Source organism: Eubalaena glacialis, chromosome 18 (genome assembly GCF_028564815.1).
Source record: "Eubalaena glacialis isolate mEubGla1 chromosome 18, mEubGla1.1.hap2.+ XY, whole genome shotgun sequence".
Taxonomy (NCBI): domain Eukaryota; kingdom Metazoa; phylum Chordata; class Mammalia; order Artiodactyla; family Balaenidae; genus Eubalaena; species Eubalaena glacialis.
In genome coordinates, this window is record NC_083733.1 from 18,014,238 (window position 1) to 18,037,573 (window position 23,336).

Below are 23,336 nucleotides of genomic sequence, written 5' to 3' on the forward strand. Positions count from 1 at the left end.
ACCTGTTATTCTTTCCAGCCAAGATAGTTTTATTCCAGTTTTGCACGTTTTGATAACAATTTCCTTTCCCTCCCTACCTACAATTGCATCTCTGTACCCTGAAATGCCTCTTGAGCATCCAAGGATGACAAGCTCTGGCTGCTCCTCATTACAAGAGGGACAATCTCACCATGAAAGAATATCAAGACATGTGACATATGGGTGGGCCAACCTCTTCTACTCAAGTCGCAAGAGAATGGTCAATTAATCAAATTCCACCGGTTGTGTTAAAAATATACTGCCATCAGGTAGACATCCTTCTCTAAATGCTACAGGACAGTGAAAAATGTGCAGATTAATGAGATCTGTAATCTTTTTGTCTTTTATCGGCACACACTTCAGGCTGGATGCAGGATGGCTAAATAGATGCTTTAGGAAGGTCAGCCTGAAGACACACATGACCAGAGACATAAAGCCACCTCCAGGGGCAGCCATATTGCCAGCACCAAAGGGGCAGTGGGGCCACCTGCTTGAAGGCTTGGGCACTGCTCTAGCTGCTTGGTCCCTCTGCCTCCTCCATGTCCTTTGAGGTTGGTCTATGGCAGGACCGTGATCTTTTTCTCCAGCTTCTGTGGTGGGAACAGGAAGTTTCTCATTATCTCATCCAGCTCTTCCAGGGCCAGCTGGGCATGGAGCTTGGCCACGTCATCCGGCTCCAAACGTACCACGTGCTTCAGCAGGTGGTAGAGATCCTTGAGGACGTCCCTCAGCACCTGGATGAGAGAGACAGAGTCATGGCCATCTGTCTACTGTGCCAACATTTCTCAGAATGACCTAACTGCCTTCTCCTGTCTGAGGAGTTCTGTGAGGAAACCCACAGGCTCCTTTAAGAAGATAACGCATGGCCCTCTCAGGTTGGAGATCAAGTGGGGCAGCTGTACTGAGGTGGGCTTCCTTTTGGGCTTCTCATGCACTCCTGACCCCTCACTACACTGGCCTTGGTGGCTGCTGCTCCCTTTTAGCCCCAGACCCAAGTGATCCCAGACCCCTCCCTTCAGTTCCAAGGCATGGCACAGACCTCAGGACCATAGGTAGGCAGTACTGCCCAGATGCGGCTGCTCCTAGAGCATGTTTACCAGCATTCTCCTCTCTAGCTCCCACAAAGCCCTCTGTGACACCCACAGAACAGGCACCTATCTTATGAAACGCAGGAGGCTATTTCTTCAGCAATCATGCTTTTCCTTGCCACTACTTTAAAATTTTTCCACCATTGTTTCATGTCCGTGTCGTTCCCTCAGTCACTATAATTTTTTTTCAACTCCAACTCTGCAATGGGAAGCAAGAGAGGACTCCATAGACACAGTCACACCCATTTTTCACATCCAATACTCTGATCTGATGGTCTGATATGGAATTGGGAGGGTGCCAGAGCACCTACTCCCAGGAGCTTCTAATTTTGTCCCAAGTCCTCCTGGCTTGGGAGCCAGAACTTCTAGCAGGAAATGGGTTCTTCTAGCAGAAGAACAGGGAAACTCAGAGTAAGGGGCCTTAGGGATCATTTAGTCAAACGAGGGACTGAAGACTCCAGGTCACAGGGGGTCACATGTCTTGTCTGCAGCCACTTTCAAAGTTACTTCTGGTTGAGGGCTCTTTGCCTCAAAAGTTACTATTTTGGGGGTCAGGTACTGCACTAGGTATTTTCCATATATTATCTGATTTTTATGCCAGTCATATACAGAAAGGAAAGTTATCAGCCCCACTTTACAGATGAAGAAACAGGATTAGAGGGTTAAGTAACCTCGCAAGGTTACTCTGCTAAAAAAGGGGTAGAGCCAGTTTTTAAACATTCAGAGCTTGTGTTCTTGTTTAGTTTTACTGAAAAGGTAATACAGTACAAAAAAGTACATATTAAAAAAATAAGTCTAGGGACTTCCCTGGCGGTCCAGTGGTTAAGATTTCGCCTTCCAATGCAGAGGGTGCGGGTTCGATCCCTGGTTGGGCCTCGCGGCCAAAAAACCAAAACATAAAACAGAAGCAGTATTGTAACAAATTCAATAAAGACTTTAAAAAAATAATAATAATAATAATAAGTCTCTCTTCTACCCCAGACTCCTACTTCCCCTTCTCAGAGGATATCATTCTTAATTTTGAGAAATATTCTAGGTATTTACAAGCATATATATATGCATGTGCCATTTTCCCCTTTCCCCCTTTTCTTTTAAAAAATTTATTTACTTTATTTATTTTTGGCTGCGTTGGGTCTTCGTTGCTACGTGCAGGCTTTCTCTAGTTGCAGCGAGCAGGGGCTACTCTTCGTTGTGGTGCGTGGGCTTCTCATTGCGGTGGCTTCTCTTGTTATGGAGCACAGGCTCTAGGCACTTGGGTTTCAGCAGTTGTGGCAGATGGGCTCAGCAGTTGTGGCTCACGGGCTCTAGAGCGCAGGCTCAGTAGTTGTGGCGCACGGGCCTAGTTGCTCTGTGGCATGTGGGATCTTCCCGGACCAGGGCTTGAACCCGTGTCCCCTGCATTGGCAGGCGGATTCTTAACCACTGCGCCACTTCCCTTCCCTTTTTTAAAGCACAGGATTATATGCTACACCAGTGGTCCCCAACCTTTTTGACACCAGGGACTGGTTTCGTGGAAGACAATTTTTCCACGGGTCGGGTGGGATGGTTTGGGGATGACTCAAGTGCATTACATTTATTGTGCACTTTATTTCTATTATTATTACATTGTAATATATAATGAAATAATTATACAACTCACCATAACACAGAATCAGTGGGAGCCTTGAGCTTGTTTTCACTTGCCACTCACTGATAGGGTTTTTTAAAATAAATTTATTTATTTATTTTTGGCTGCGTTGGGTCTTCGTTGCTGCGTGTGGGCTTTCTCTAGTTGTGGCGAGCGGGGGCTACCCTTCATTGCGGTGCACGGGCTTCTCATTGCAGTGGCTTCTCTTGTTGCGCAGCATGGGCTCTACGCATGTGGGCTTCAGTAGTTGTGGCACGTGGGCTCAGTAGTTGTGGCTTGCAGGCTCTAGAGCGCAGGCTCAGTAGTTGTGGCGCACAGGCCCAGTTGCTCTGCGGCATGTGGGATCTTCCTGGACCAGGGCTTGAACCCGTGTCCCCTGCATTGGCAGGTGGATTCTTAACCACTGCACCACCAGGGAAACCCACTGATGGGGTTTTGATATGAGTCTGCAAGCAATTGATTTATTATGGTCTCTGTGAAGTCAAACCTCTCTGCTAATGATAATCTGTATTTTCAGCCACTCCCCAGCCCTAGCATCACCTCCTTAGCTCCACCTCAGATCACTGGGCATTAGATTCTCATAAGGAGCGTGCAACCTAGGTCCCTCGCATGCACAGTTCACAGTAGGGTTTGTGCTCCTATGAGAATCTAATGCCACCGCTGATGTGACAGGAGGCGGAGCTCAGGCAGTAATGCCAGCAATGGGGAGTGGCTGTAAATACAGATGAAGCTTCACTCGCTCTCCAGCCACTCACCTCCTGCTGTGCGGCCCGGTTCCTAACAGGCCATGGACCGCTACCAGAGGTTGGGGACCGCTGAGCTACACTGTTACGTACCATGATTCCCCCCATACCCAACATATTTTGAAGATCTTTTGCTATTACAAATATTGCTGCAATAAACATTCTGATACCCAATCTTTGCAGACATGTACAAGTGTATCTGTAGGACAAATATCCAGAAATGGAATTCCTAGGTCAAAAGGTAATGCACACTGAAAATCTTGATAGCTAGGCCAGAGAAGTTGTAATAATTTATATTTTTACCTATCACTCTGAAAACTCCTATTTCCCCATATTCTCATAAGTGATATATATTGCAAACTCTTTATCTTGGCTAATTCAGCAAGTGAAAAATAGCATCTTGCTGTTTTAAATTTGCATCTTTTTAATAGATACATCAACTACTTGTATTTTTTTTCTGGCATGTGTAATCAAATTTTCCTTATTGATTCGTAAGAGCTCTCTGTATATGAAAAAGAGAGGTCCATTACCTATCATATGAATTGCAAATATTTTTTCCCTAGTTGGCATTTTTTCTTTGTGAAATTTTTTTTTCCAGTGAAGAAATTTACATTTTTGATATAGTTAAATTTATCAGTTTTTTTCCTTTATGGTTTCTGGGTTTTGTATTTCGCTTAGAAGAAATGGGGCCTACAATGTTAGCCACTACGCTATGCCGTGTTCTATTTATTAATAATGTGTACCAAGTTGGGTTTGTTTCACCATATGTAAACATCTCTGACAATAATTGGTTCAAATGGATTTTAAAATTTTTTCTCTCACTACTTTGGAACTTCAAGAGTTGGCTGTATATTGAAGGCTGTGCCAGTGTGCAGTGTGTAATTTCAAAAAAGGAGGAAGATCAGAAAAAAAAGAAATAGGAGAATGGAGACATTCATTCTTTCACTTTTATGGCTTTTCATAAAAACAATGTAATAAATATATATAACAGCCTATATACTATAAACACGGACTACGTCTGCAAAAATACTGATTGCCTTCAGCAAGCAACACTGGGGAGACATGGGGGGGGATTATATACCCTTTTGTACCATTCTATGAATATATAACCTATTAAAAAATAAATATGCTTTTTATTAAACTGAATTAACTACTAGACAAAGATTTTCCTAAGGCCATTTAATAGGTAAAAGAGATATAGAACCTGCCTTTAAAAAGGCTTACACTCTGGTGGGGAGGATAAGTCACGTACATAAGTGAGGACAATACAGAACAGAACACGGTACGTATCCTGAGAGCAGAGAGAGTGTATGAAGAGAGGTTCGAGCAAACAGAGGTCACATTTTAGGAAAAGGAAGTGAACTGAAGGTGGTGAACAGAATGCTGGGAAGTCGTTATTTCAATGGGTAACAAGTACACTTACATCTGTGATGTAGTTAAATTTATCAGTTTTGGGGGTGGGTCTTAGCCCCACAGTCCCCTAAGCATTCCACACAAGTACACTAGGTGTGTAGCATCACACATCTTGGACTTGCTAAAGAATAGAGAAAGAGCTCTTTCTGTCGTTTGATATTCTCGAATAGCACAGGCACTGGGGATTGGATGGAGGAAGGTAGGGGACAGGGTACACAAAACCAGCTCCCCAGGTCACTGTCTGGTCTCCCTCTTGTTCCCTGGGCTCCAGCTGTGCGGGCCTTCTTCCTTTCCTTGTCTGAGCAAAGCTCCTTCCCAGCTGAAGGCTTACACATAGGCTGTTTCCTCAGCCTGAAAGACATTTCGCTTCCTCTTCACCCTACAACTCCTACTCACCCTCAGCCTGAAATGCCACTTCCTCAGGGATGCCTCCCTAGCTCCCATCTAGGTAAGCTTTCCTACCCTGCCTATAGCTCTGTTTGTAGCCCCTATCACAATGGTAATTTAAATATTTATTGTGTAATTAAAAATACATTTTCCTCACTAGCTCACACGTACTATTGACACTGACACCACATCTTGCCTTGTTCACCCTGGTATAGTCCCAATGCCTCATATTGTGACTGGCACATGGCAGATATCTAAAAAATATTTATAAATGAAAGAAGGCATGCATGCATGCTATTCCTGGCCAGTTTCTTACTTGGTAAAAACTAAAACTTCTAAGAACATCCACTGAAACAATGTTGGGAAACCAGGGAATACATATGCATGTACCCACTACAGAATACAAATTGCGTAATTTCGGGGACCCCACATATGAGTTCAACACGCTCACATTTGCATTTAAAATCGGCATGGCACAATATAAAGATGAACAGTAAAATCCATGCTAATAGTCTAACATTTAAAAGGTTCTCAACTTAGAACAACATTAATAGCAAATAATAAACACCTTGACAAGTGAAAGGAGAGAGAGACTGGAAGAAAGGAAAAAAACTCTATATTTAAAAACCTCAAACGGCACTTTTTCCTTGTTTTTCTGAACAAGGGACCCCGCAATTTCATTTGGCACTGGGCCCCACATATTATGCACTTGGCCCTGCAGACAACTCTCCGTGCTCTTTGCCCAATGTCGCGGCATTAAGTGCCTGAATCCTATGGGCAAACCCCACAAAGATGCTGCCCCATCTCTGCTGTGCAGCTGTCTCCTGGGTTTTCTCCCAGAGCTGCTGGGTCACACAGGAGTCAGGTCTCCAAGCGCAGGCGTCTGCCTCGGACTGTGCACTATGCCCGACTGCTCTTTCATAACCTAGCTTTCTCTTTCCTCAAGGCCAGCAGTGTGAAAAGGAGAGACGATTCTGGAAAGAGGATGGCTCCCCACAGCTACTGACTCATGATTACTCACTCACTCAGTAATCGTTATCAAGGGCCTACTTCATGCCCAGGCAGTGTGCTGGTGATAAAAAGGTGAATAATGCGCAAACCCTACCCTCTGGCAGCTACAGCCAGCGGGGAGGCAGACACGCACACCAGGCAGCGTGATCCTCAACCTAAGAGATAAGTGTAGGTGATTCTGTGGAAGCAAAGGAAGTGATTTCCGCCTGCAGAGGTGGATGGAGGAAGAACGTTTCCCTACCATGTGAAAGGGCCTTTGCCCTGACTTTTATCTGTAGCCAATGGGTGGCACCAAGGAGTGGCCTGGGGAAGTTTTACTGTCCCCTCACTCTCAAACCACCTCAAATAACTGCAGAGTCTAGGCAAACCCAGCATGCTTGTTATGTGAATAGAGCTTAAAGACAAGGCTCCTAACACTCTCTCCAATAAATTATAGCCCAGTGTCTCTTATATAGAAATTCTAGTGTTTCCACTGTTTATTACAAGGTCATCTTTTTTTTTCTTCTTTTTCTAGAGGAATCTTTCACCTAGTCAGAAATATCTTAGAGATTTTTTGCTAGAGCATCCTAACATTCAAAGTAAGGTTAGCTTTCTTTTCCTTGTTAAAAAGGAAAGTTCTAAGGCATTCTGGTCTGCTAAGGTACTCTGTTCTTTCCTGGTGTGGGTAGGAATTTTCTCCTTGGCACTGCTGTGTCCTTAAAATAACAATAATGCTTGTGCAAACACCACTTTGTACTTGAGGGGTGCTGAGTTCCTTGTTATCAGTTACCAGATCTCCTTTTTTTAGGTAACTGAGTGTTAGGCAAAGACTCCTTCTTAATTAATGGGTCTATCTTAGCAACCCACCCTGGAACGGCTTCTCCCCAATCCCTGTAGCGCTTGGGATCCCACACATCACAGGACTTCCTCTGGACTCCCCAAGGATCAAAGCTTCCCGCCAGCCAGGGATTGTCACCAAATCCCGTGGATCAGGGGCTGAATACAAGGAGAGTTCAAAGGTAAAGTTACTCACAGGAGCCTCTGTGGTGGGCAGGATATAGGCAATCCCACAGAGGAAACCTCTCATTAAGAGTTCAGCACACCTGCTCTTCATCCCCCCACGCATCAAGGCCCCAGGACTGCAGGGAAAGGTGGAGGTGGAGGGTGTGAGTGGGGTGGGCCGGGGATATCTTAGAGAAGTACCCAGATTCCTAGTCTGAAAACTCTTTGGAAAGGGGTGGGGTTCAGGTCCTTTATTAAAAGAATTTAGAGTGTGAGTGCAACATGCACACACACACTTTCTCTCCTCCTTCCCTCCCCCTCCCTTTCCAGGTGCCAGTTCCCCGGAGCACACAAAGCTGATGCTTCAGGGACAAGGGCAGTCTTTAGGGTTAGACGTGGCTTGGCACAACATACTGAAAAGGGGACCGTGTGAGCAAAAGACTGCCTTGGGCACACAGGTGCACTTACAATGGAAAAGCAGGAAAACAGTGTTTGACTTTCAATGAGCTTGACCCCGAACACACCCAGAGTGGTTGTTGTATCTCTGCATTAAGACCTAAAGAAGAGGGCCTCCCTGGTGGCGCAGTGGTTGAGAATCTGCCTGCCAATGCAGGGGACACGGGTTCGAGCCCTGGTCTGGGAAGATCCCACAGGTAACGGGGCAACTGGGCCCGTGAGCCACAACTACTGAGCCTGCGCGTCTGGAGCCTGTGCTCCACAATGAGAGGCCGCGATAGTGAGAGGCCCCCGCTTGCCGCAACTAGAGAAAGCCCTCGCACAGAAACAAAGACCCAACACAGCCAAAAATAAATATAAAAATAAATTTAAAAAAAAAAAGACCTAAAGAAGAAATACATGGCGAATATCTTTCTTCTCTTTAGTTCCTAAATTTATTTATTTATTTGATTATAAAAACAATATTAACCACAACCCAGAATATCTGGGAAACAGAGGAAGGAAAAAAAATCTTTAGTCAAACTACCTCTCTAACACAAACTCCATTAGTAAAGACATTTAGCAATTAGTAGATTTATTTCCATTTAAAATAATTTTAATATTTTAAAAGTCACACTTCTAGGTGATTTTACAAATGGAACTCAGGTGAATGAAACTGCTATTCTTTTGTATTATTTTGTGAGATCAATAAGACACAACACAAATGGTGACAGATGAGACATTTACAGAAATAAGAATTCTAGAAAGCATGATCTAGCAGAGGACTGCCCAACCTATACTTCTGTAATATTTAAGGAAAAAATGGGTTACTAAATATAAAAGAATTAAAAAGTTAAATGCTAGCATACACTAATTGTCCTTAGAAATTCAGTCTTCTATAGAGCTAATAGAATTGTGGCTCCCTTTGTGGCTAAGAAGTAAGTACTGGGCACAACGACAAAAACAGAGAAAGAACAGGGAAGTCAGACATTGAAATAAAAGGCAGGAGCCGACACGAGAAACAAGTGAACTGGAGTTGGTGGCTGGAGACCAGCCTGGCAGACAAAAAGATTCTCTAGATTGGGGCCCAGAAGAGGAGGAGACCCCAGAATCCAAATAATTCTGTTTAAAGACATGCTGAAATAAGCATTAGGTATGGTATAAGGAAGCTGTAGGTCAACCTCTGAGAACCCTCATTTTGACCACTGTGCTTCCATGTTATAACCAACATACGGCTTGGTGGCTGAGGGAAGTGAGAGTGATGAGAAGAGACTAGTTATGGGACAGAGTCAAGGATCATAAACAGAGCACAAGTCAGCCGACATTTCCCGAACTGTATGCAGGAGACCATGCTCAGCATGCTGGGTGATGAGGGCCAGCTCCAGCCTTCGGGAGCTCACCACTATCTGGGGGAGACAGACATGGACAGTTGAACCTAATGGTCTGCTGGCAGGCGAATCGGGTGAAGTGAATCCTGACACCCCAATTACCAGCTGGGGAATCTTGAGCAAACCACCTTGGCTTTCGGAACCCCGGAGATCTCCTCTGTAAAATGGGAATAACACTGCCTCCTTTGAAGGTTGTTGTGAGAATTACTGTCTATAAAGATCCAAGCACAAGGATTTGCACGTGATGCCTGCTGCAAAAGCGGCACTAATACTGTGATCTCTACGAGGGCCAGGACTGTCAATCTTGCTGCTTTTCTATCACTGAGGCCTCGAGCAGAGCCTGGCATGCAGCGGCTCTGGCATGTAGTAAACCTTTGACGAACAAATGAATGAACGAACGTATGATAACAATAGCTAATCCTCACACAGTACCTATTATGTGCCAGGTGTGGTTCTAGGCATTTTATCTACAGTAACTCAATCCTCACAACAACACAACGAGAGAGGTACTGTTATTATCCCCAATTTGCCCACACAGCTAGTGACAGGTGGAGGCAGGATTCAAACCCTGGCAGCCTGACTCGGAGCCAACGCTCTTTATTAACCACTATATTATTCTGCCTCTCCAAGTGGTTATTATTTTCACTACCACGAAGTGGGGAGCATAAAGCACGTATACTGCCTACCTTACAAGTTTATTGTGAGATCAAAAGAGATAATGCATATGAGAGTACTTTGCTATCACAGCGTGGTGATCAATAATTCAAAGTATCATTGCTACTATTATCCTGACACTGAGGTAGTTGGGTTTACCACAAAGCGGCTAAGAAAATGAGGGGAAAGGCACGGCTCTGAAAATGAAAAATAGAGAGCAGGAGCCAAAGAAAGAGTGCTCAGGAAGATGAATCAATGGAGGAGAGTTAGAAGAAAAGGGAAGGGCTGTAAAAGAGGGGAAGAGATTCGATGCGGTGTGATGTGGTATCAGGGCCAGAGTCGGTACCTGACAGTCGGGAACACCGTCTGTGCCACTGCACAGAGCTGAAAGCACCAGCAAGGACTCTCCTGGGCAAGCAGAGAGCAGCTAGGCTCTGAGGTCTTGGAGGCGAGCAGCCTCTCTAGGATAATGGGCAGGAAACAAATAAATTGGGGAAGCAGAATGGAGGTAGACAATCTGGACCTCATTCAGGGAGCTCTGGTCTAAAGAAGAATAAATGCTTTACTGATAAAACCCCAAAGTTCACTTTGATGGGTCTGTAAAAAAGAAATCAGGACCAATTCAAACAGCAAGACGGGGCTTTTGAGACACTTCATTGAAAAGCGTTGGGTGGGTCAGCAAAGAAAGACAGGATTACTAATGTCTAAGAGATTCCTATCCATGCCTGACAGATAGAGAATCTCAAACATGTTGAAGTTCAGGGCGGCATTCTTGTTAACTGGAGGTTACTGAGCTTTCCAAAAACCTTTTATTCCTAAAGTGTTTTTCTCTGCTAGACCTAGAGATAAATGGCATTTTTACCCTTTCCGGATTGTGTCTGGCTGTTAAATAAGGAGGGCATCTCAAGTGCAAGTTGGAGATGGGTGGGAAGGCGATGAGGGGGTATCATGCGTGATTTTCATTGAAGAATAAGGGGGAAAATTTAACTGGTTATGTGCCCAAAATGCTACAGGGATGTAGACAGTCTGGGCAGTTTACGGACAAAGACCAAGACGGCCTTCATGGTTAACCCCTGGGAGGGGTGACGGCTCAGGGATCCTAAACAGAAAGTAGGTGCTGAGCGTCTCCACTCGCTGTGGCAGGGACGGGCGCAGCAGCCGCGGTGGCTCTGGGAGCAGCGGTGGCAGCATCTCTCAGAATGCCTTTAAATAGCAACCTGAGGAAGGCAGCAGCTTTCCTACACCCCCACAGGCATAGAAACAGAACAAAGAAGGCAGGGGAAAATGGCCGGAGGATGTGCAGAGGCAGCAGGCTGCTGCTTGTGGGAGAGGTGATGGGGCGCTTTGTCCTTAGAAGGTGATTACAATCCCAGCTTTCAAACTGTACTCAATTACCACGTCTGGGGGGAAAGGGCTTCATCTTTTTTGGCCCTCGAAGCTTCCCTGCTGAGGGAGCACAGTTCTGCTCCCTTTCTGCACCTAACGCCTCCCACATGGGATTAGACAGCGCCTGCAAAGGCTCACTGCTACCATTTACTGAGTGTTTACTACGCTTCAGTCACTGCGCCAAGCCCTTCATGCACATTATCTCATTTAATTCTACAAGGTAGGTGTTATTAGGTCCAGTGTGCAAATTAGGGAAAGGGGATTTAGAGAGGTTTAGTGATTTGCTCAAGGACACAGCTAGAATTCAAACCTGCATCTGTCAGGTCTAGCTGCAAACCCTGTTTTTAAACACATGCAGTTACTAGGAAATCCAATACGCAGGAGGATGCTATGGAGAGAATTTGACCTTTTCCCTGCACCATCAAAGCAGTTTATTTGGATAGGGCCTGGTTAGGGAGGAGGGGGAACGGCAACTGGGCTACTGGCTGACTGCAGGGTTTGGGTTTCCTCTGGGGCACTGGTTTGCTTGGGGTATCCTGCATCACCCCAGGCTCACCCGGCTCACACAGCCTCAGGTCCAGCTTGACTGGCCATGAGGGAAGTGCAGGCCACTCTCCTTAGGGGTTCTGCTTAGTGGAATTCAGTGCTCTGTGCAAGATGCCTCAGGAACAAAAGGTTATAGAGTTAGACCAAAGGTCAGAGAAAACCACAGTCACTGACACATCAGAGGCTCTGGTGGGGTTGGTAGTATGTGCTAATATACACATAGCATAGAATAGACGTGGACTAGGCCGGAAAAAGCAACCTGCCCACCCACACCGAAGTATGGCTACACAGCCCAGACTCTGCCTCTGAGCGACACCATCATTCTAACATAGTGATTCTCTACCTTTGCTGCACAGTACGATTCCATGGAGAACTTTTAAAATGTCTGGGCCCCCACCTCACATGTAAGAATCAGAATCTTAGGGGTAGGGGCTCAGGGCTTAAAAAAATTTTTCTTTTAATTTCTTTTTATGCTCTCCAGGTGACTCTAATGAGCAGCCAGGATGCAGCAGTGCAGCATGTTAGGAAAAAACACTGGGTAGGAGACAGTAAGAGATACGTCATGGTTTCCAAAGAAGGGATCACTACAACGACTCTGCCCATGAAAAATCTACGTGCCAAGAGCAAGGGTGACAGGATTGGGACATGACCTGCTGCACTTCTTGGAATTTTCTTAACTATCGACAACCAGGTTTTTATTTTCCAGCAAGGGGACTGGCTCAAAATCATTTTTGATGCACAAATTAAGACTACATCTTTTTTTCTGAAATATTTAAAAAATATGTTCTTTGGGACTTCTCTGGAGGTCCAGTGGTTAGGGCTCTGCACTTCCACCGCAGGGGGCATGGATTCGATCCCTGGTTGGGGAACTATGATCCCACATGCTGTGTGGTGTGTCCAAAAAAAAAAAGTTCTTAAACACGTGTACTGGAGTGCAATTCTTAAGACAGAGAAAGTTACAGGCTCCCAAAAGGCATCTGTAGGAAAGTGAAAGGATAAAACGCAGGCAGCTGCCTCCTTTACTAGGTTAGCCGTAATTATGGCAGAAACCTTCACACAGATGGGAGGAATTAAGGGAAATACATATGCTAAAATTTTGACAGCAATGTACATATATATATATATATATACATTGTGTGTGTGTGTGTGTGTGTGTGTGTGTGAAGCCAAGTTTTGAAATGCAGACAGTTCTGGCTGCTCGTCAATATTCATTCTGTCACTGCGCCTCAGGACTCCCTCTCTCAGCTGATTTGGGGACAGCATGTCTACAACCCAACTGCAATGAAAACTTTAGGCGTTTCCAAGTAAGGAAGGTAAAATTCCCTCCTAACGAGAATTTGTTTGGACAACTTCTGTTCTTGGGAAACCTGAACAGAATGGTTCGGGAACTGGAAGAGTTTGGAAGCCCCAGAATTTCCAGTTTAAGATCTAAGAAGTCTTTATTGCAAAGGCAGGTACAAAGAAATTTAAGAGATGTATTGTCCCATGTATCTTAGAGAAAAGGTTTCATGCACTCTCTCAACAAACATTTATTAAACATTATTCTGTGCAAGGCAATGTGCTAGATTTGGGGAACATAAGAGTGAATGGAAAAGTAGTAAAATTCAGAGACAGACAGGATGGTGACTGCTAGGGGCTGAGGGAGGGGGAGAGTTAGTATTTAATGGGTACAGAGTTTCAGTTTTACACGATGAAAAGAGTTCTGTGGAGGGATGGTGGTGATTGCATAATAAAAACATGAATGTATATAATGCTACTGAACTGTACACTTAAAAATGGTTAAGATGGTATATTTCATGCTATGTATATTTTACCACAATTTTTTTAAAAAGTGACTGGTGTGTTCAGGGGCTGTTGACATCAGATGTGAACAAAGCATTACAATATCTACGCTAGTCTTGAGCTGATATTTAAAGTACTGTAGAGCCTGGAGAAAGGAGGATTAATTTTGCCTGAGAAATGAGAAAAGGCTTTTAACATTTAGAGTCCTAAAGGATGAACAAAAGTTCATCAGATGGACAGGCTGGGGGCAGGAGGAGAAGGCATTTGAGGCATAAGAAACAGTATGGACCAAGATCTGGAGGCAAGGAATAGTACACAGACTATATAGGGCTGACATGAGGTTCTGAGGGCTCATGAGAGGAAGTACGGGAGAGACAGTTATAAAGTCAAGCAGGGTCCAGATTATAAAGGGCCTTGTATGTCATGTTAGGGAGCCTGGTCTTTATCTTAGGGACCACAGGGAACCACTGAAAAAAATGTTACCTGAGGACTGGACTTCAGCAGATTTGCATTTCAGAAAGATCTCTCTGGCTGCTCCCTTACCATGCTGAGTAACTGAATACCTGCTGATCAGGAGAATTAAAGAGTAGAAGAAAGTCCAGTGGTTAAGGAAACAGAAGTGCTAGGAACCCAGGTTCGTCCCAATATACTTGTAACAGTTTACCTCTTCCTCAAGTATAATCTCAGGCCTGTTCTAATTAGTTCCTTCAGAACAGCCAAGCTGGCAGTAAAACAGCCTGGGTTTGTACTCAGCTCTCTTCTGTCTGACCTGGGCATCTAAATGTAAACTTTCTGGACCTCAATTTTCTTACCTGTAAATAGGGTTATAAGCGTATTTATCTCACAGGGTTGTTAGGATTCAATGAGATAATGCATGTAAAGAACTCAGTGCTTTGCCTGGCATACAATAAGCCCTTAATACACGTTAGTTACATTATTAAATACTAAACCTCAGAGAACATGAAATTTATTTGGAACAGATTTACTAAGAGCAAACAAACCGCGGGGCGATAAGCAATGAGCTGGAACAGACCCCAGAGCATCAATCCAGACTGTCATTTTAAGTCACCCCAAGGAGGGTACACTTAGTCAGAACTCCTCCCTTTCAGAGGATAGAGCAAAGATAAGTGGGTTTTGCAATCCAGAGGCCCAAATGATTATTAGCACAATCACTCTCAGAGGAAGAATAGATTCCCGATCAAGCTGCAGGGCAGGAGGAAAGTCCCAAGACTCTCACTTCCCAGCCTGGCAGTCCCAGAGGCATTTGGTCTCCTTCAGTTTTTCTCAGCTCCCTGCCTTTTCAGTTCTGTGTCCATTATGGGAAGTTGCTGGATGGCGTAGTCCAGTTTGGCCTGTGATTTTGGCAAGGGCTAGTGGAACATGAGGAAGAGTAAAAAGGAAGCCAGGGCTGTTTCCTGTCTCTGCTCTCTGAACAGTTCACACTGGCAGGTCCTGGGAGGTCAGGGCATCTGGGTCCAAGGCTGGCCTCAACACTCCCCTCTCCCTGCTCCATCGTTCTTGGGGACAGACAGTAAATAAGCTGTAAGGAGAGAGTCTGACCTGTTTTCCTTTTTGGTATCAGGTTTCCAGGATCTGAAGCTGCCTTCTGTTAGCCATGATCTTTGCAGGAAATGCCCAAGTGACTCAGTTCCTGAGTCCTTCAGATGACAGTCACAGAACCTGTGCACACAAGTTCTGGAACCATACTGCCTGGGTTCATCTACCGTGCTGCCACTTACTATAGTTGTTGAACAAGTTACTTATCTTCTCTGTCTTAGTTTCCTCATGTGTAAAATGGGGATATTAGTCATACCTAAATGGGATCATTATGAAGATTAAATGAATTAATTAAAGCACTTAGATATACGTGCTACCATATAATAAACGCTCAATAAAAGTATTTTTGCCAGGTTTTAATATACACTGAATTTTTCAGGAACGCAAGTACCATATGAATTGAGAGGAGATAATATTTTGATTTGTTTGGAATTTTACAGAGAGAGTTTACCATTTTGGAAAATCAGGCTACTCAGTGTACTTCTGAGTTGCCAGTACAAGATATTTATTATTAATTTGTATTTGTAGCTGTTACATTCATGATGATTCTACATATAAGAGCAACTGAATAGTTCATTATATCTTAGAGTTGGCCTAGACATTTATATATTAAAATATGTTATTTTATTATAAACTAGTATTCTTTTATTCCTTCTTTATATTATAGTTGGGACATTATATTGATTTTTAAAATATACATGTAGGTTACGTAGCCATACCTTTCATTTCAGGAGAATAAAAAGGGGAAACTCTAAAATATTCGTTATAATAATTTGTTACAATAAAAGTATGTTGGGTCTGATCTGATGCTGATGTTTCCAAACCTGGTGCTTATCTTGTGCTCCAGCTCACCCTGATGATGTTACCTAAGACATCCTTGATAAAAAGATGAATCTTGTTGCAGGTGGATGAGTGAATTAAGGAAGAGGAAGAGGGAGAGGTACTATACTTCCATGAGCACTTGGCCAATGTAAGCTCCCAGCAACAAGTGGAAATGAGGGCTAATTCTTCCTGGCATTAGCTTTGGAAAATCAGAACTGCAGTCTCTTCATGAACTTCATTTCCTCAATTCATAAAATAAGACGGTTGGATTATTTCCCAAAGTATGTTCCATGGAACATTATTACCTGGCATGCTAATAATGAAAACAGGGTTCCTTGGTAAATGGCCGAGGAGCTGAGGAAACTGTTGACTTTAGCTGCAGGACTTCTCAGACTCCCTAAAAGGCAAACATGCACCAAATGTCGAGGGGAGTATACAGCTGTACACAGCATTTTCCAAACTTATTTGACCATGGAGACCTTATGTCAAAGAAGCAACTCATGGGGTTAATAAGCCAAAGGAAATTTTTGTGAAATATAAATGAAATAGTCTCTAAGGCTTCTTCCAGCTGTAACATTCCAAAATTCTGTGCTTAAATGACAGTACCTTCTTCTTGGCCATTTTATTTTTTATTAATTTATTTTTTTGACTGTGCCGTGTGGCATGTGGGATCTTAGTTCCCCAGCTAGGGCTCGAACCCGTGCCCCCTGCAGTGGAAGCGTGCAGTCCTAACCACTGGACTACCAGGGAATTCCTTCTTGGTCATTTTAGATCAGATTAAGAAGGGTAAGGAGAAAGCTATCCTACAGAAAATAAAATAGCATCTGATGCAGAAGAGGAAGACGAACCAAGTTCTAACATATGTAAATCTATGTAAATGATTATGTGCAAGAGGCAGAAAGGGAGCAGTTTTAAATGCTAGGTCTTCCAAACTGTCACTTATGTTATCACTAGAAAAAGCTGAACATTTATATTTTAGCAGAAACAGTAGAATACTGGGTACTTATCTTTTCAGTTTTACTTCTTAAATCCATCACTAATGTCATACGGATTTGGCCAAATTACTGTTGAGGAAATCTACGGGACTATGCCCTACTCCTAGGCTCTCCTCTCACAAATGGCTATGGTGGAGGCTGAACACGGTTTTACACAAACCAGCAACCCCATACACCCCACCTGGCCCAGCCAAGTTGGTTGACTTGGGGATGGGCATCTGATCTTAGCTGGAACATTATGTTTCTTCCCTGGAATTTTTGCATTTGGGGCCAGAGAGGGAATCTTTGAGTGTTGGATGTAAGATGCCACAGTGGGCCATCGTCAGTGGTCATGTTGCTGTCATAGGAAAAAACTGGACTCCAGTGCGAGAGAATGAAGGCGAAATGCAGGAGAAGCAGAGACAAGAGATGCAGCATTTCAATTCCTGATTCTAAGAGTCACTGACGACCAGATCTATCCCAGCTTTTCCCACAACAGTGTTGTTCGGCCCTTCTTTGGATTCGGTAGGCTAAAAAGTTCTCTTCGCTTAAGCTAGTTCAGACTAGGTTTCTGTTGCTTAAAACCAAAAGAGTTCTGACTCTTGTCACACATGTCCTCCACACCTACTTTCTCCATCGTTAGAGAGGGAAGAATGGAGGCTGCCTACTGAAAGCTGGCATGTTAAACACATACAACTTCCTTGGCAGTCCAGAGGTTAAGACTGCACGCTCCCAATGCAGGAGGCACGGGTTCGATCCCTGGTTGGGGAACTAAGATCCCACATGCCACATGGCGTGGCCAAAAACAAAAACAAAACAAAACACATTTATGGGACTTCCCTGGGAGTCCAGTGGTTAAGACTCCATGCTTCCATTGCAGGGGACGTGGGTTCGATCCCTGGTCGGGGAACATAAGATCCCATATGCCACGCTGTGTGGCCAAGAAAACGCCAACAACAACAACAACAACAACAACAAAATACATACACACACCATTGCTCCCTCCCTCCCCTGTCAGGAAAGGAATTTAAAAATGGCGTTAAGTTATCAGAACAAAAAGAACTAACAAGGCAATGGCAACACAAGTTTAGATCTTAGAAAGCAGCTGAATGAATCCTAGGGTCATGGTCCTGATTTGCCCAGGTTAGTATGGTTTACATCTGCTGTGCTGGTATAATTATTAATAGTGTCCTCTTTCACTCTCAAAAGTGTCCTGGTTTGGATGGTAAATTGATTCATTAAACCTAAGAAGCCCAGAAGCAAGCCTAATGTACCACAGAAACATTTTAAAAAGCAGCTAATCAAGTTGAAAATAGTAGTTGCTGATGGGGAGTAGGAATGGAGGGTAAGAAAGGAGGACGGGGCTATGGATCTTTGAATTAGCTTTGTAATACTATGTATATGAATAACTTCTTGGGAAATTAAATTAAATTAAAAAACAAATACACTAACAATAAAAAGACAAATAACCCAATTAAAAATGGGCAAAGATTCTGAAGAGACATTTCTCCAAAGAAGATATAGAAATGGCCAACAAGCTCATGAAAAGATGCTCAACGTCTTTAGCCATCAGGGAAATTCAAACTTAAACTATACCACTTTACTGAAAGCCTTCCCGCTAAACTCTGGAACAAGACAAGGATGCCCACTCTCACCACTTCTATTTAACATACTATTGGAAGTCCTAGCCAGAGCAATCAGACAAGAAAAAGAAATAAAAGGTATCCAAATTGGAAGGGAAGAGGTAAAACTGTCATTATATGCAGATGACCTGGTACTAAATATAGAAAACCCTAAAGACTGCACACAAAAACTATAGAACCGATAAGTGAATTCAGCAAGGTAGCAGGATACAAGATTAATATACAGAAATCTGTTGCATTTCTTTATGCTAACAATGAAATATCAGAAAGGGAAAGTAAAAAAAAAAAATCTCTTTTAAAATCACATCAAAAAAAAACCCCAAAAAACTTAGGAATAAACCTGACTAAGGAGGTGAAAGACTTATATGCTGAGAACTATAAAACACTGATAAAGAAAACTGAAGATGATTTAAAGAAATGGAAGGATATTCCCTGTTCTTGGATTGGAAGTATTAATATTGTTAAAATGGCCATACTACCCAAAGCAATCTACAGATTTAATGCAATCCCTATCAAATTACCCATGACATTTTTCACAGGACTAGAACAAATAATCTTAAAATTTATATGGAATCCTAAAAGACCCAGAATTGCCAAAGCAATTCTGAGGAAAAAGAACAAAGCTGGAGGCATAATCCCTCCAGACTTCAGACAATACAGCAAAGCTACAGTAATCAAAACAGCATGGTATTGGCATAAAAACAGACACATGGATCAGTGGAACATACTAGAGAGCCTAGAAATAAACCCACACACTTACAGTCAATTAATCTTCAACAAACTCCTTCAAAAATATACAGTGGAGAAAAGATAGTCTCTTCGACAAGTGATGTTGGAAAAGCTGGACAGCAGCATGCAAATCAATGAAGTCAGAACACTCCCTCACACCATACACAAAAATAAACTCAAAATGGCTTAAAGACAAATATAAGACATGACACCACAAAACTCCTAGAAGAGAACATAGGCAAAACATTCTCTGACATGAATTGTAGCACTGTTTCCTTAGGTCAGTCTCCCAAGGCAACAGAAATAAAAGCAAAAATAAACAAACAGGACCTAATCAAACTTATAAGCTTTTGCACAGCAAAGGAAACCATAAACAAAATGAAAAGACAACCTACAGGATGAGAGAAAATATTTGCAAATGATGCAACCAACAAGAGCTTAATTTCCAAAATATACAAACAGCTCATACAACTCAATAACAAAAAGACAAACAAGCCAATCAAAAAATGGGCAGAAGACGTAAATAGACATTTCTCCAAAGAAGACATACAGATGGCCAAGAGGCACATGAAAGGATGCTCAACATCGCTGATTATCAGAGAAATGCAAATCAAAATTACAAGGTTAAAAAGAAAAACTACAATGAGGTATCGCCTCACACCAGTCATAATGGCCATCATTAAAAAGTCCACAAATAATAAATACTGGAAAGGGTATGGAGAAAAGGGAACCCTCCTACACTGTTGGTGGGAATGTAAGTTGCTACAGCGACTATGGATAACAGTATGGAGGTCCCTCAAAAAACTAAAAATAGAGTTGCCAAATGATCCAGAAATCCCACTCCTGGGCATATGTCCGGAGAAAACTATAATTTGAAAAGATATATGCACTCCAATGTTCACTGCAGCATATACAATAGCCAAGACATGGAAGCAATCTAAATGTCCATCAACAGATAAATGGATAAAGAAGATATGGTAACATATATACAATGGAATGCTACACAACCATAAAAAAGAATTAAATAATGCCATTTGCAGCAACATGGACAGACCTAGAGATTATCATACTAAGTGAAGTAAGCCAGACAGAGAAAGACAAATATCATATAACATTTACATGTGGAATCTAAAATATGATACAAGTGAACTTATTTACAAAACAGAAACAGATTCACAGGCATAGAAAACAAACGTATGGTTACCAAAGGGGACAAAGGGGAGGAGGGATAAATTAGGAGTTTGGGATTAGCAGATACAAACTACTATATATAAAATAGATAAACAACAAGGTCTTACTTTATAGCACAGGGAACTATATTCAGCATCTTATAACCTATAATGAAAAAGAATATGAAAAAGAATATATATATGTATAACTGAATCACTGTGCTGTACACCAGAAACTAACACAACTATACTTCAATAAAATTTTAAATAAATAAATAAATAAACTACACCACTTTATACCCATTAGGATGGCTATAAATCTAGTAAATGATAGACAATAACAAGTGTTAATGAGAATGTGGAACATTTGGAACCCTCATGCATTTCTGGGGGAAATAAAAAATGGTGCAGCTAGAAAACAGTCTGGCAGTTCCTCAAAAAGCTAAACATGAAGTTACCATATGACTCAGCAATTCCACTCCTAGGTATATATCCAAGAAAACTGAAAACATATGTTGCACAAAAACTTGTACACAAATGTTCATAGCAACATTATTTAAAATAGCCAAAAAGTGGAAACAACCCAAATGTCCATCAACGAATGCATGGATAAACAAATATGCTCGATCCATACAATAGAATATTATTCAGCCATAAAGAGTAATGAAATCCTGATACATGCTACAATATGGATGAACCTTGACCACATTATGCTAAGTGAAAGGAGCCAGACATAAAAGGCCACATATTGTATAATTCCTTTTACACGAAATGTCTAGAAAATGCAAATTCATAAACAGAAAGTAGGTTAGTGGTCGCCATGGGTTGGAGGGAGTGGGTAATGAGGGAGTGACTGCTAATGAGTATGGGGCGTCTCTTCAGGGGTAATGAAAATGCTCTGGAATTAGATGGTGGTGATGTTTGCACGACTTAAAGAATATACTAAAGCCCCTGAATTGTAGACTTTAATTTTAAGGATATGAGTTATAGCTCAACTTAAGAAATTATGTAAGAAAAAACTACAAGGTGATGGGGAGAAGGGGCTATAATGCTACTGATGAACAGAGCACACTCATTCTACCCTCCTTTGGGTCAGCAGCAGTGGCCTTGCAGAGGTGTCTTTGTGTGCCTGGACCTGGCCTTGCCTCTCTTCTGTTCACCAACTTCCCTCAGGTTAGGTCTGTCTCCAGCCCAGTCCTGCTCCTCTCTTGACACCCTTCCAGTCCTGCTCTCTCAGATCCTGGCTCGGATCCTGGGAAAAATATGCCACTGAAAAATGCCCCTGATAATCTCCAGGGTTATCTAGCTGCAAATCCTCTTTACCTCAGGGGTTTAAAGGCATGACTTCCGAATTGCTACCCCATATAGAAATCTTGTATTTGAGAGATGGTAGAGATCCTTAGAAAAGCAAGCATTCATTAATGACTAAACATCTGGTTTTTAATGTGTCCGAATGAACATTTGAAAAGTTGTGCTTCTGGTCTGACTGGGTCTTAGGAAGTAAAGAAAGTCATCACGATTTTTTGGCAACACCTTGCCAGAGAGAAGTGATGAGAGCTTGCCATTTACAGAGAAAGTATATGGCTAAACAGGAACTGGAACTCAGTACAGGTCTGTATTCAATTAACCAGAACGTTGCTTTAAACGTTCTCAGCATAGGAAATTTAACTGGTAACTGCTTATTGTATATTTTCACCTATTACTGGTGTAATTCTTTGCCTTAAAAATAATCTTTATCTGCTCTTTCTTTAAAAAAAAAAAAAGCAGTTTAAGGTACAGAACACTACAGCCAGCTAGAGCACAGGCCTTAGAGACACAGAGCCAGGGTTTAAACCATCTCTGCCACTTACTAGCCATGTGAGCGTGAGTGGTTTGCTTAACCTCTGAGGGGCTTCGTTTAGTCATTGGTAAAATGTGGGTAACAACACCTACCCCTCAGAGTTCCTGAGAGAATCAACTGAGACAACACAGTAACTCAATAGCTCAGTGCCTGCTTTATGAGAACAGATAGCATTACTATTGTTATTTTGTGGTACCTTATCCACTGCTTCCCAGTGGTAGGCAAAAAAGGGGGAAAACAACAGTGTTGGAGGTCAAATCAAGTCCAAACATATAAGTCCTTTTGGTTTAATATCTACAAAGCTTCTAGGTTCTTATGCATTTTCCCAGTCGAGTTGGTGTCCATCATGAGGAGGAACAAGGTGACGTATGCAATCATGAGATGCTTGCAGAGTTGAAAGGCTGGATTCCATGTAACAGAGTCTGCCTTCCAAAATCTGAGATGACCAATGGTGAGGGCCTGGCATGATAAAGTGTAAGGTTCTAAAGTTCCAGCCATGAAAGAAATTGCCTATTCATTTAGATTGAATATAAAATTATCTTTGGTGGGTTTTAAACAATCATTCAAAAACCTAGCAAATCTATGGACCAGACAGTAGTAGTGGTTGTGGTGGTGGGAGTGATAGTAATAATAACAACACCTCCACTATAATCATCATCGTTGTTGTCTTTTATATTTGAGACACTCCACTCAGAACAGGCTCTTCTCAAGATGCAGCAATAATGAACAGATGGAGAAGCATAAGCACAAGACAGAAAGGACTATGGAATCCTAAGGGTCTGTTATGGGTTGAATCGTGTCCCCCGCTCCCGCCAAAAAAGTATGTTGAGGTCCTAACCCCCAGTACCTCAGAGTGTGACCTTACCTTACTTGGAAACAGAGTTGTTGTGATGTAACTTGTTAAGATAAGGTCATGCTGGAGCAGGGTGGGCCCCTAACCCAATATGACTGGTGTCCTTACAAGAAGAAAGCCATGTTTACATGACAGAGACACACAGGGAGAATGCATGTGACCACAAAGGCAGAGATTGGAGTAACACAGCTGCAAGTCAATAAACACTAAGGATTGCCAGCAAACCACTGGAAGCTGGGGAGAGGCAAGGAAGGATTTCCCTACAGGCCTCAGAGGGAGCATGGCCCACC

At 42.7% G+C, this 23,336-nt stretch overlaps 1 protein-coding gene across 1 annotated transcript in view; it reads right to left on the reverse strand.

Moving 5' to 3' along the window:
• Nucleotides 1-18: 18 nt before the first annotated feature.
• The window catches only part of TANGO6 (transport and golgi organization 6 homolog), a 178,756-nt gene continuing 155,438 nt past the window's right edge, over nucleotides 19-23,336 (reverse strand). Inside the window, exon 18 of the mRNA XM_061174498.1 lies at nucleotides 19-752. Coding sequence (XP_061030481.1) covers nucleotides 576-752 — 177 coding nt within the window. The 3' untranslated portion in view covers nucleotides 19-575. The remainder of the gene's footprint in view (nucleotides 753-23,336) is intronic.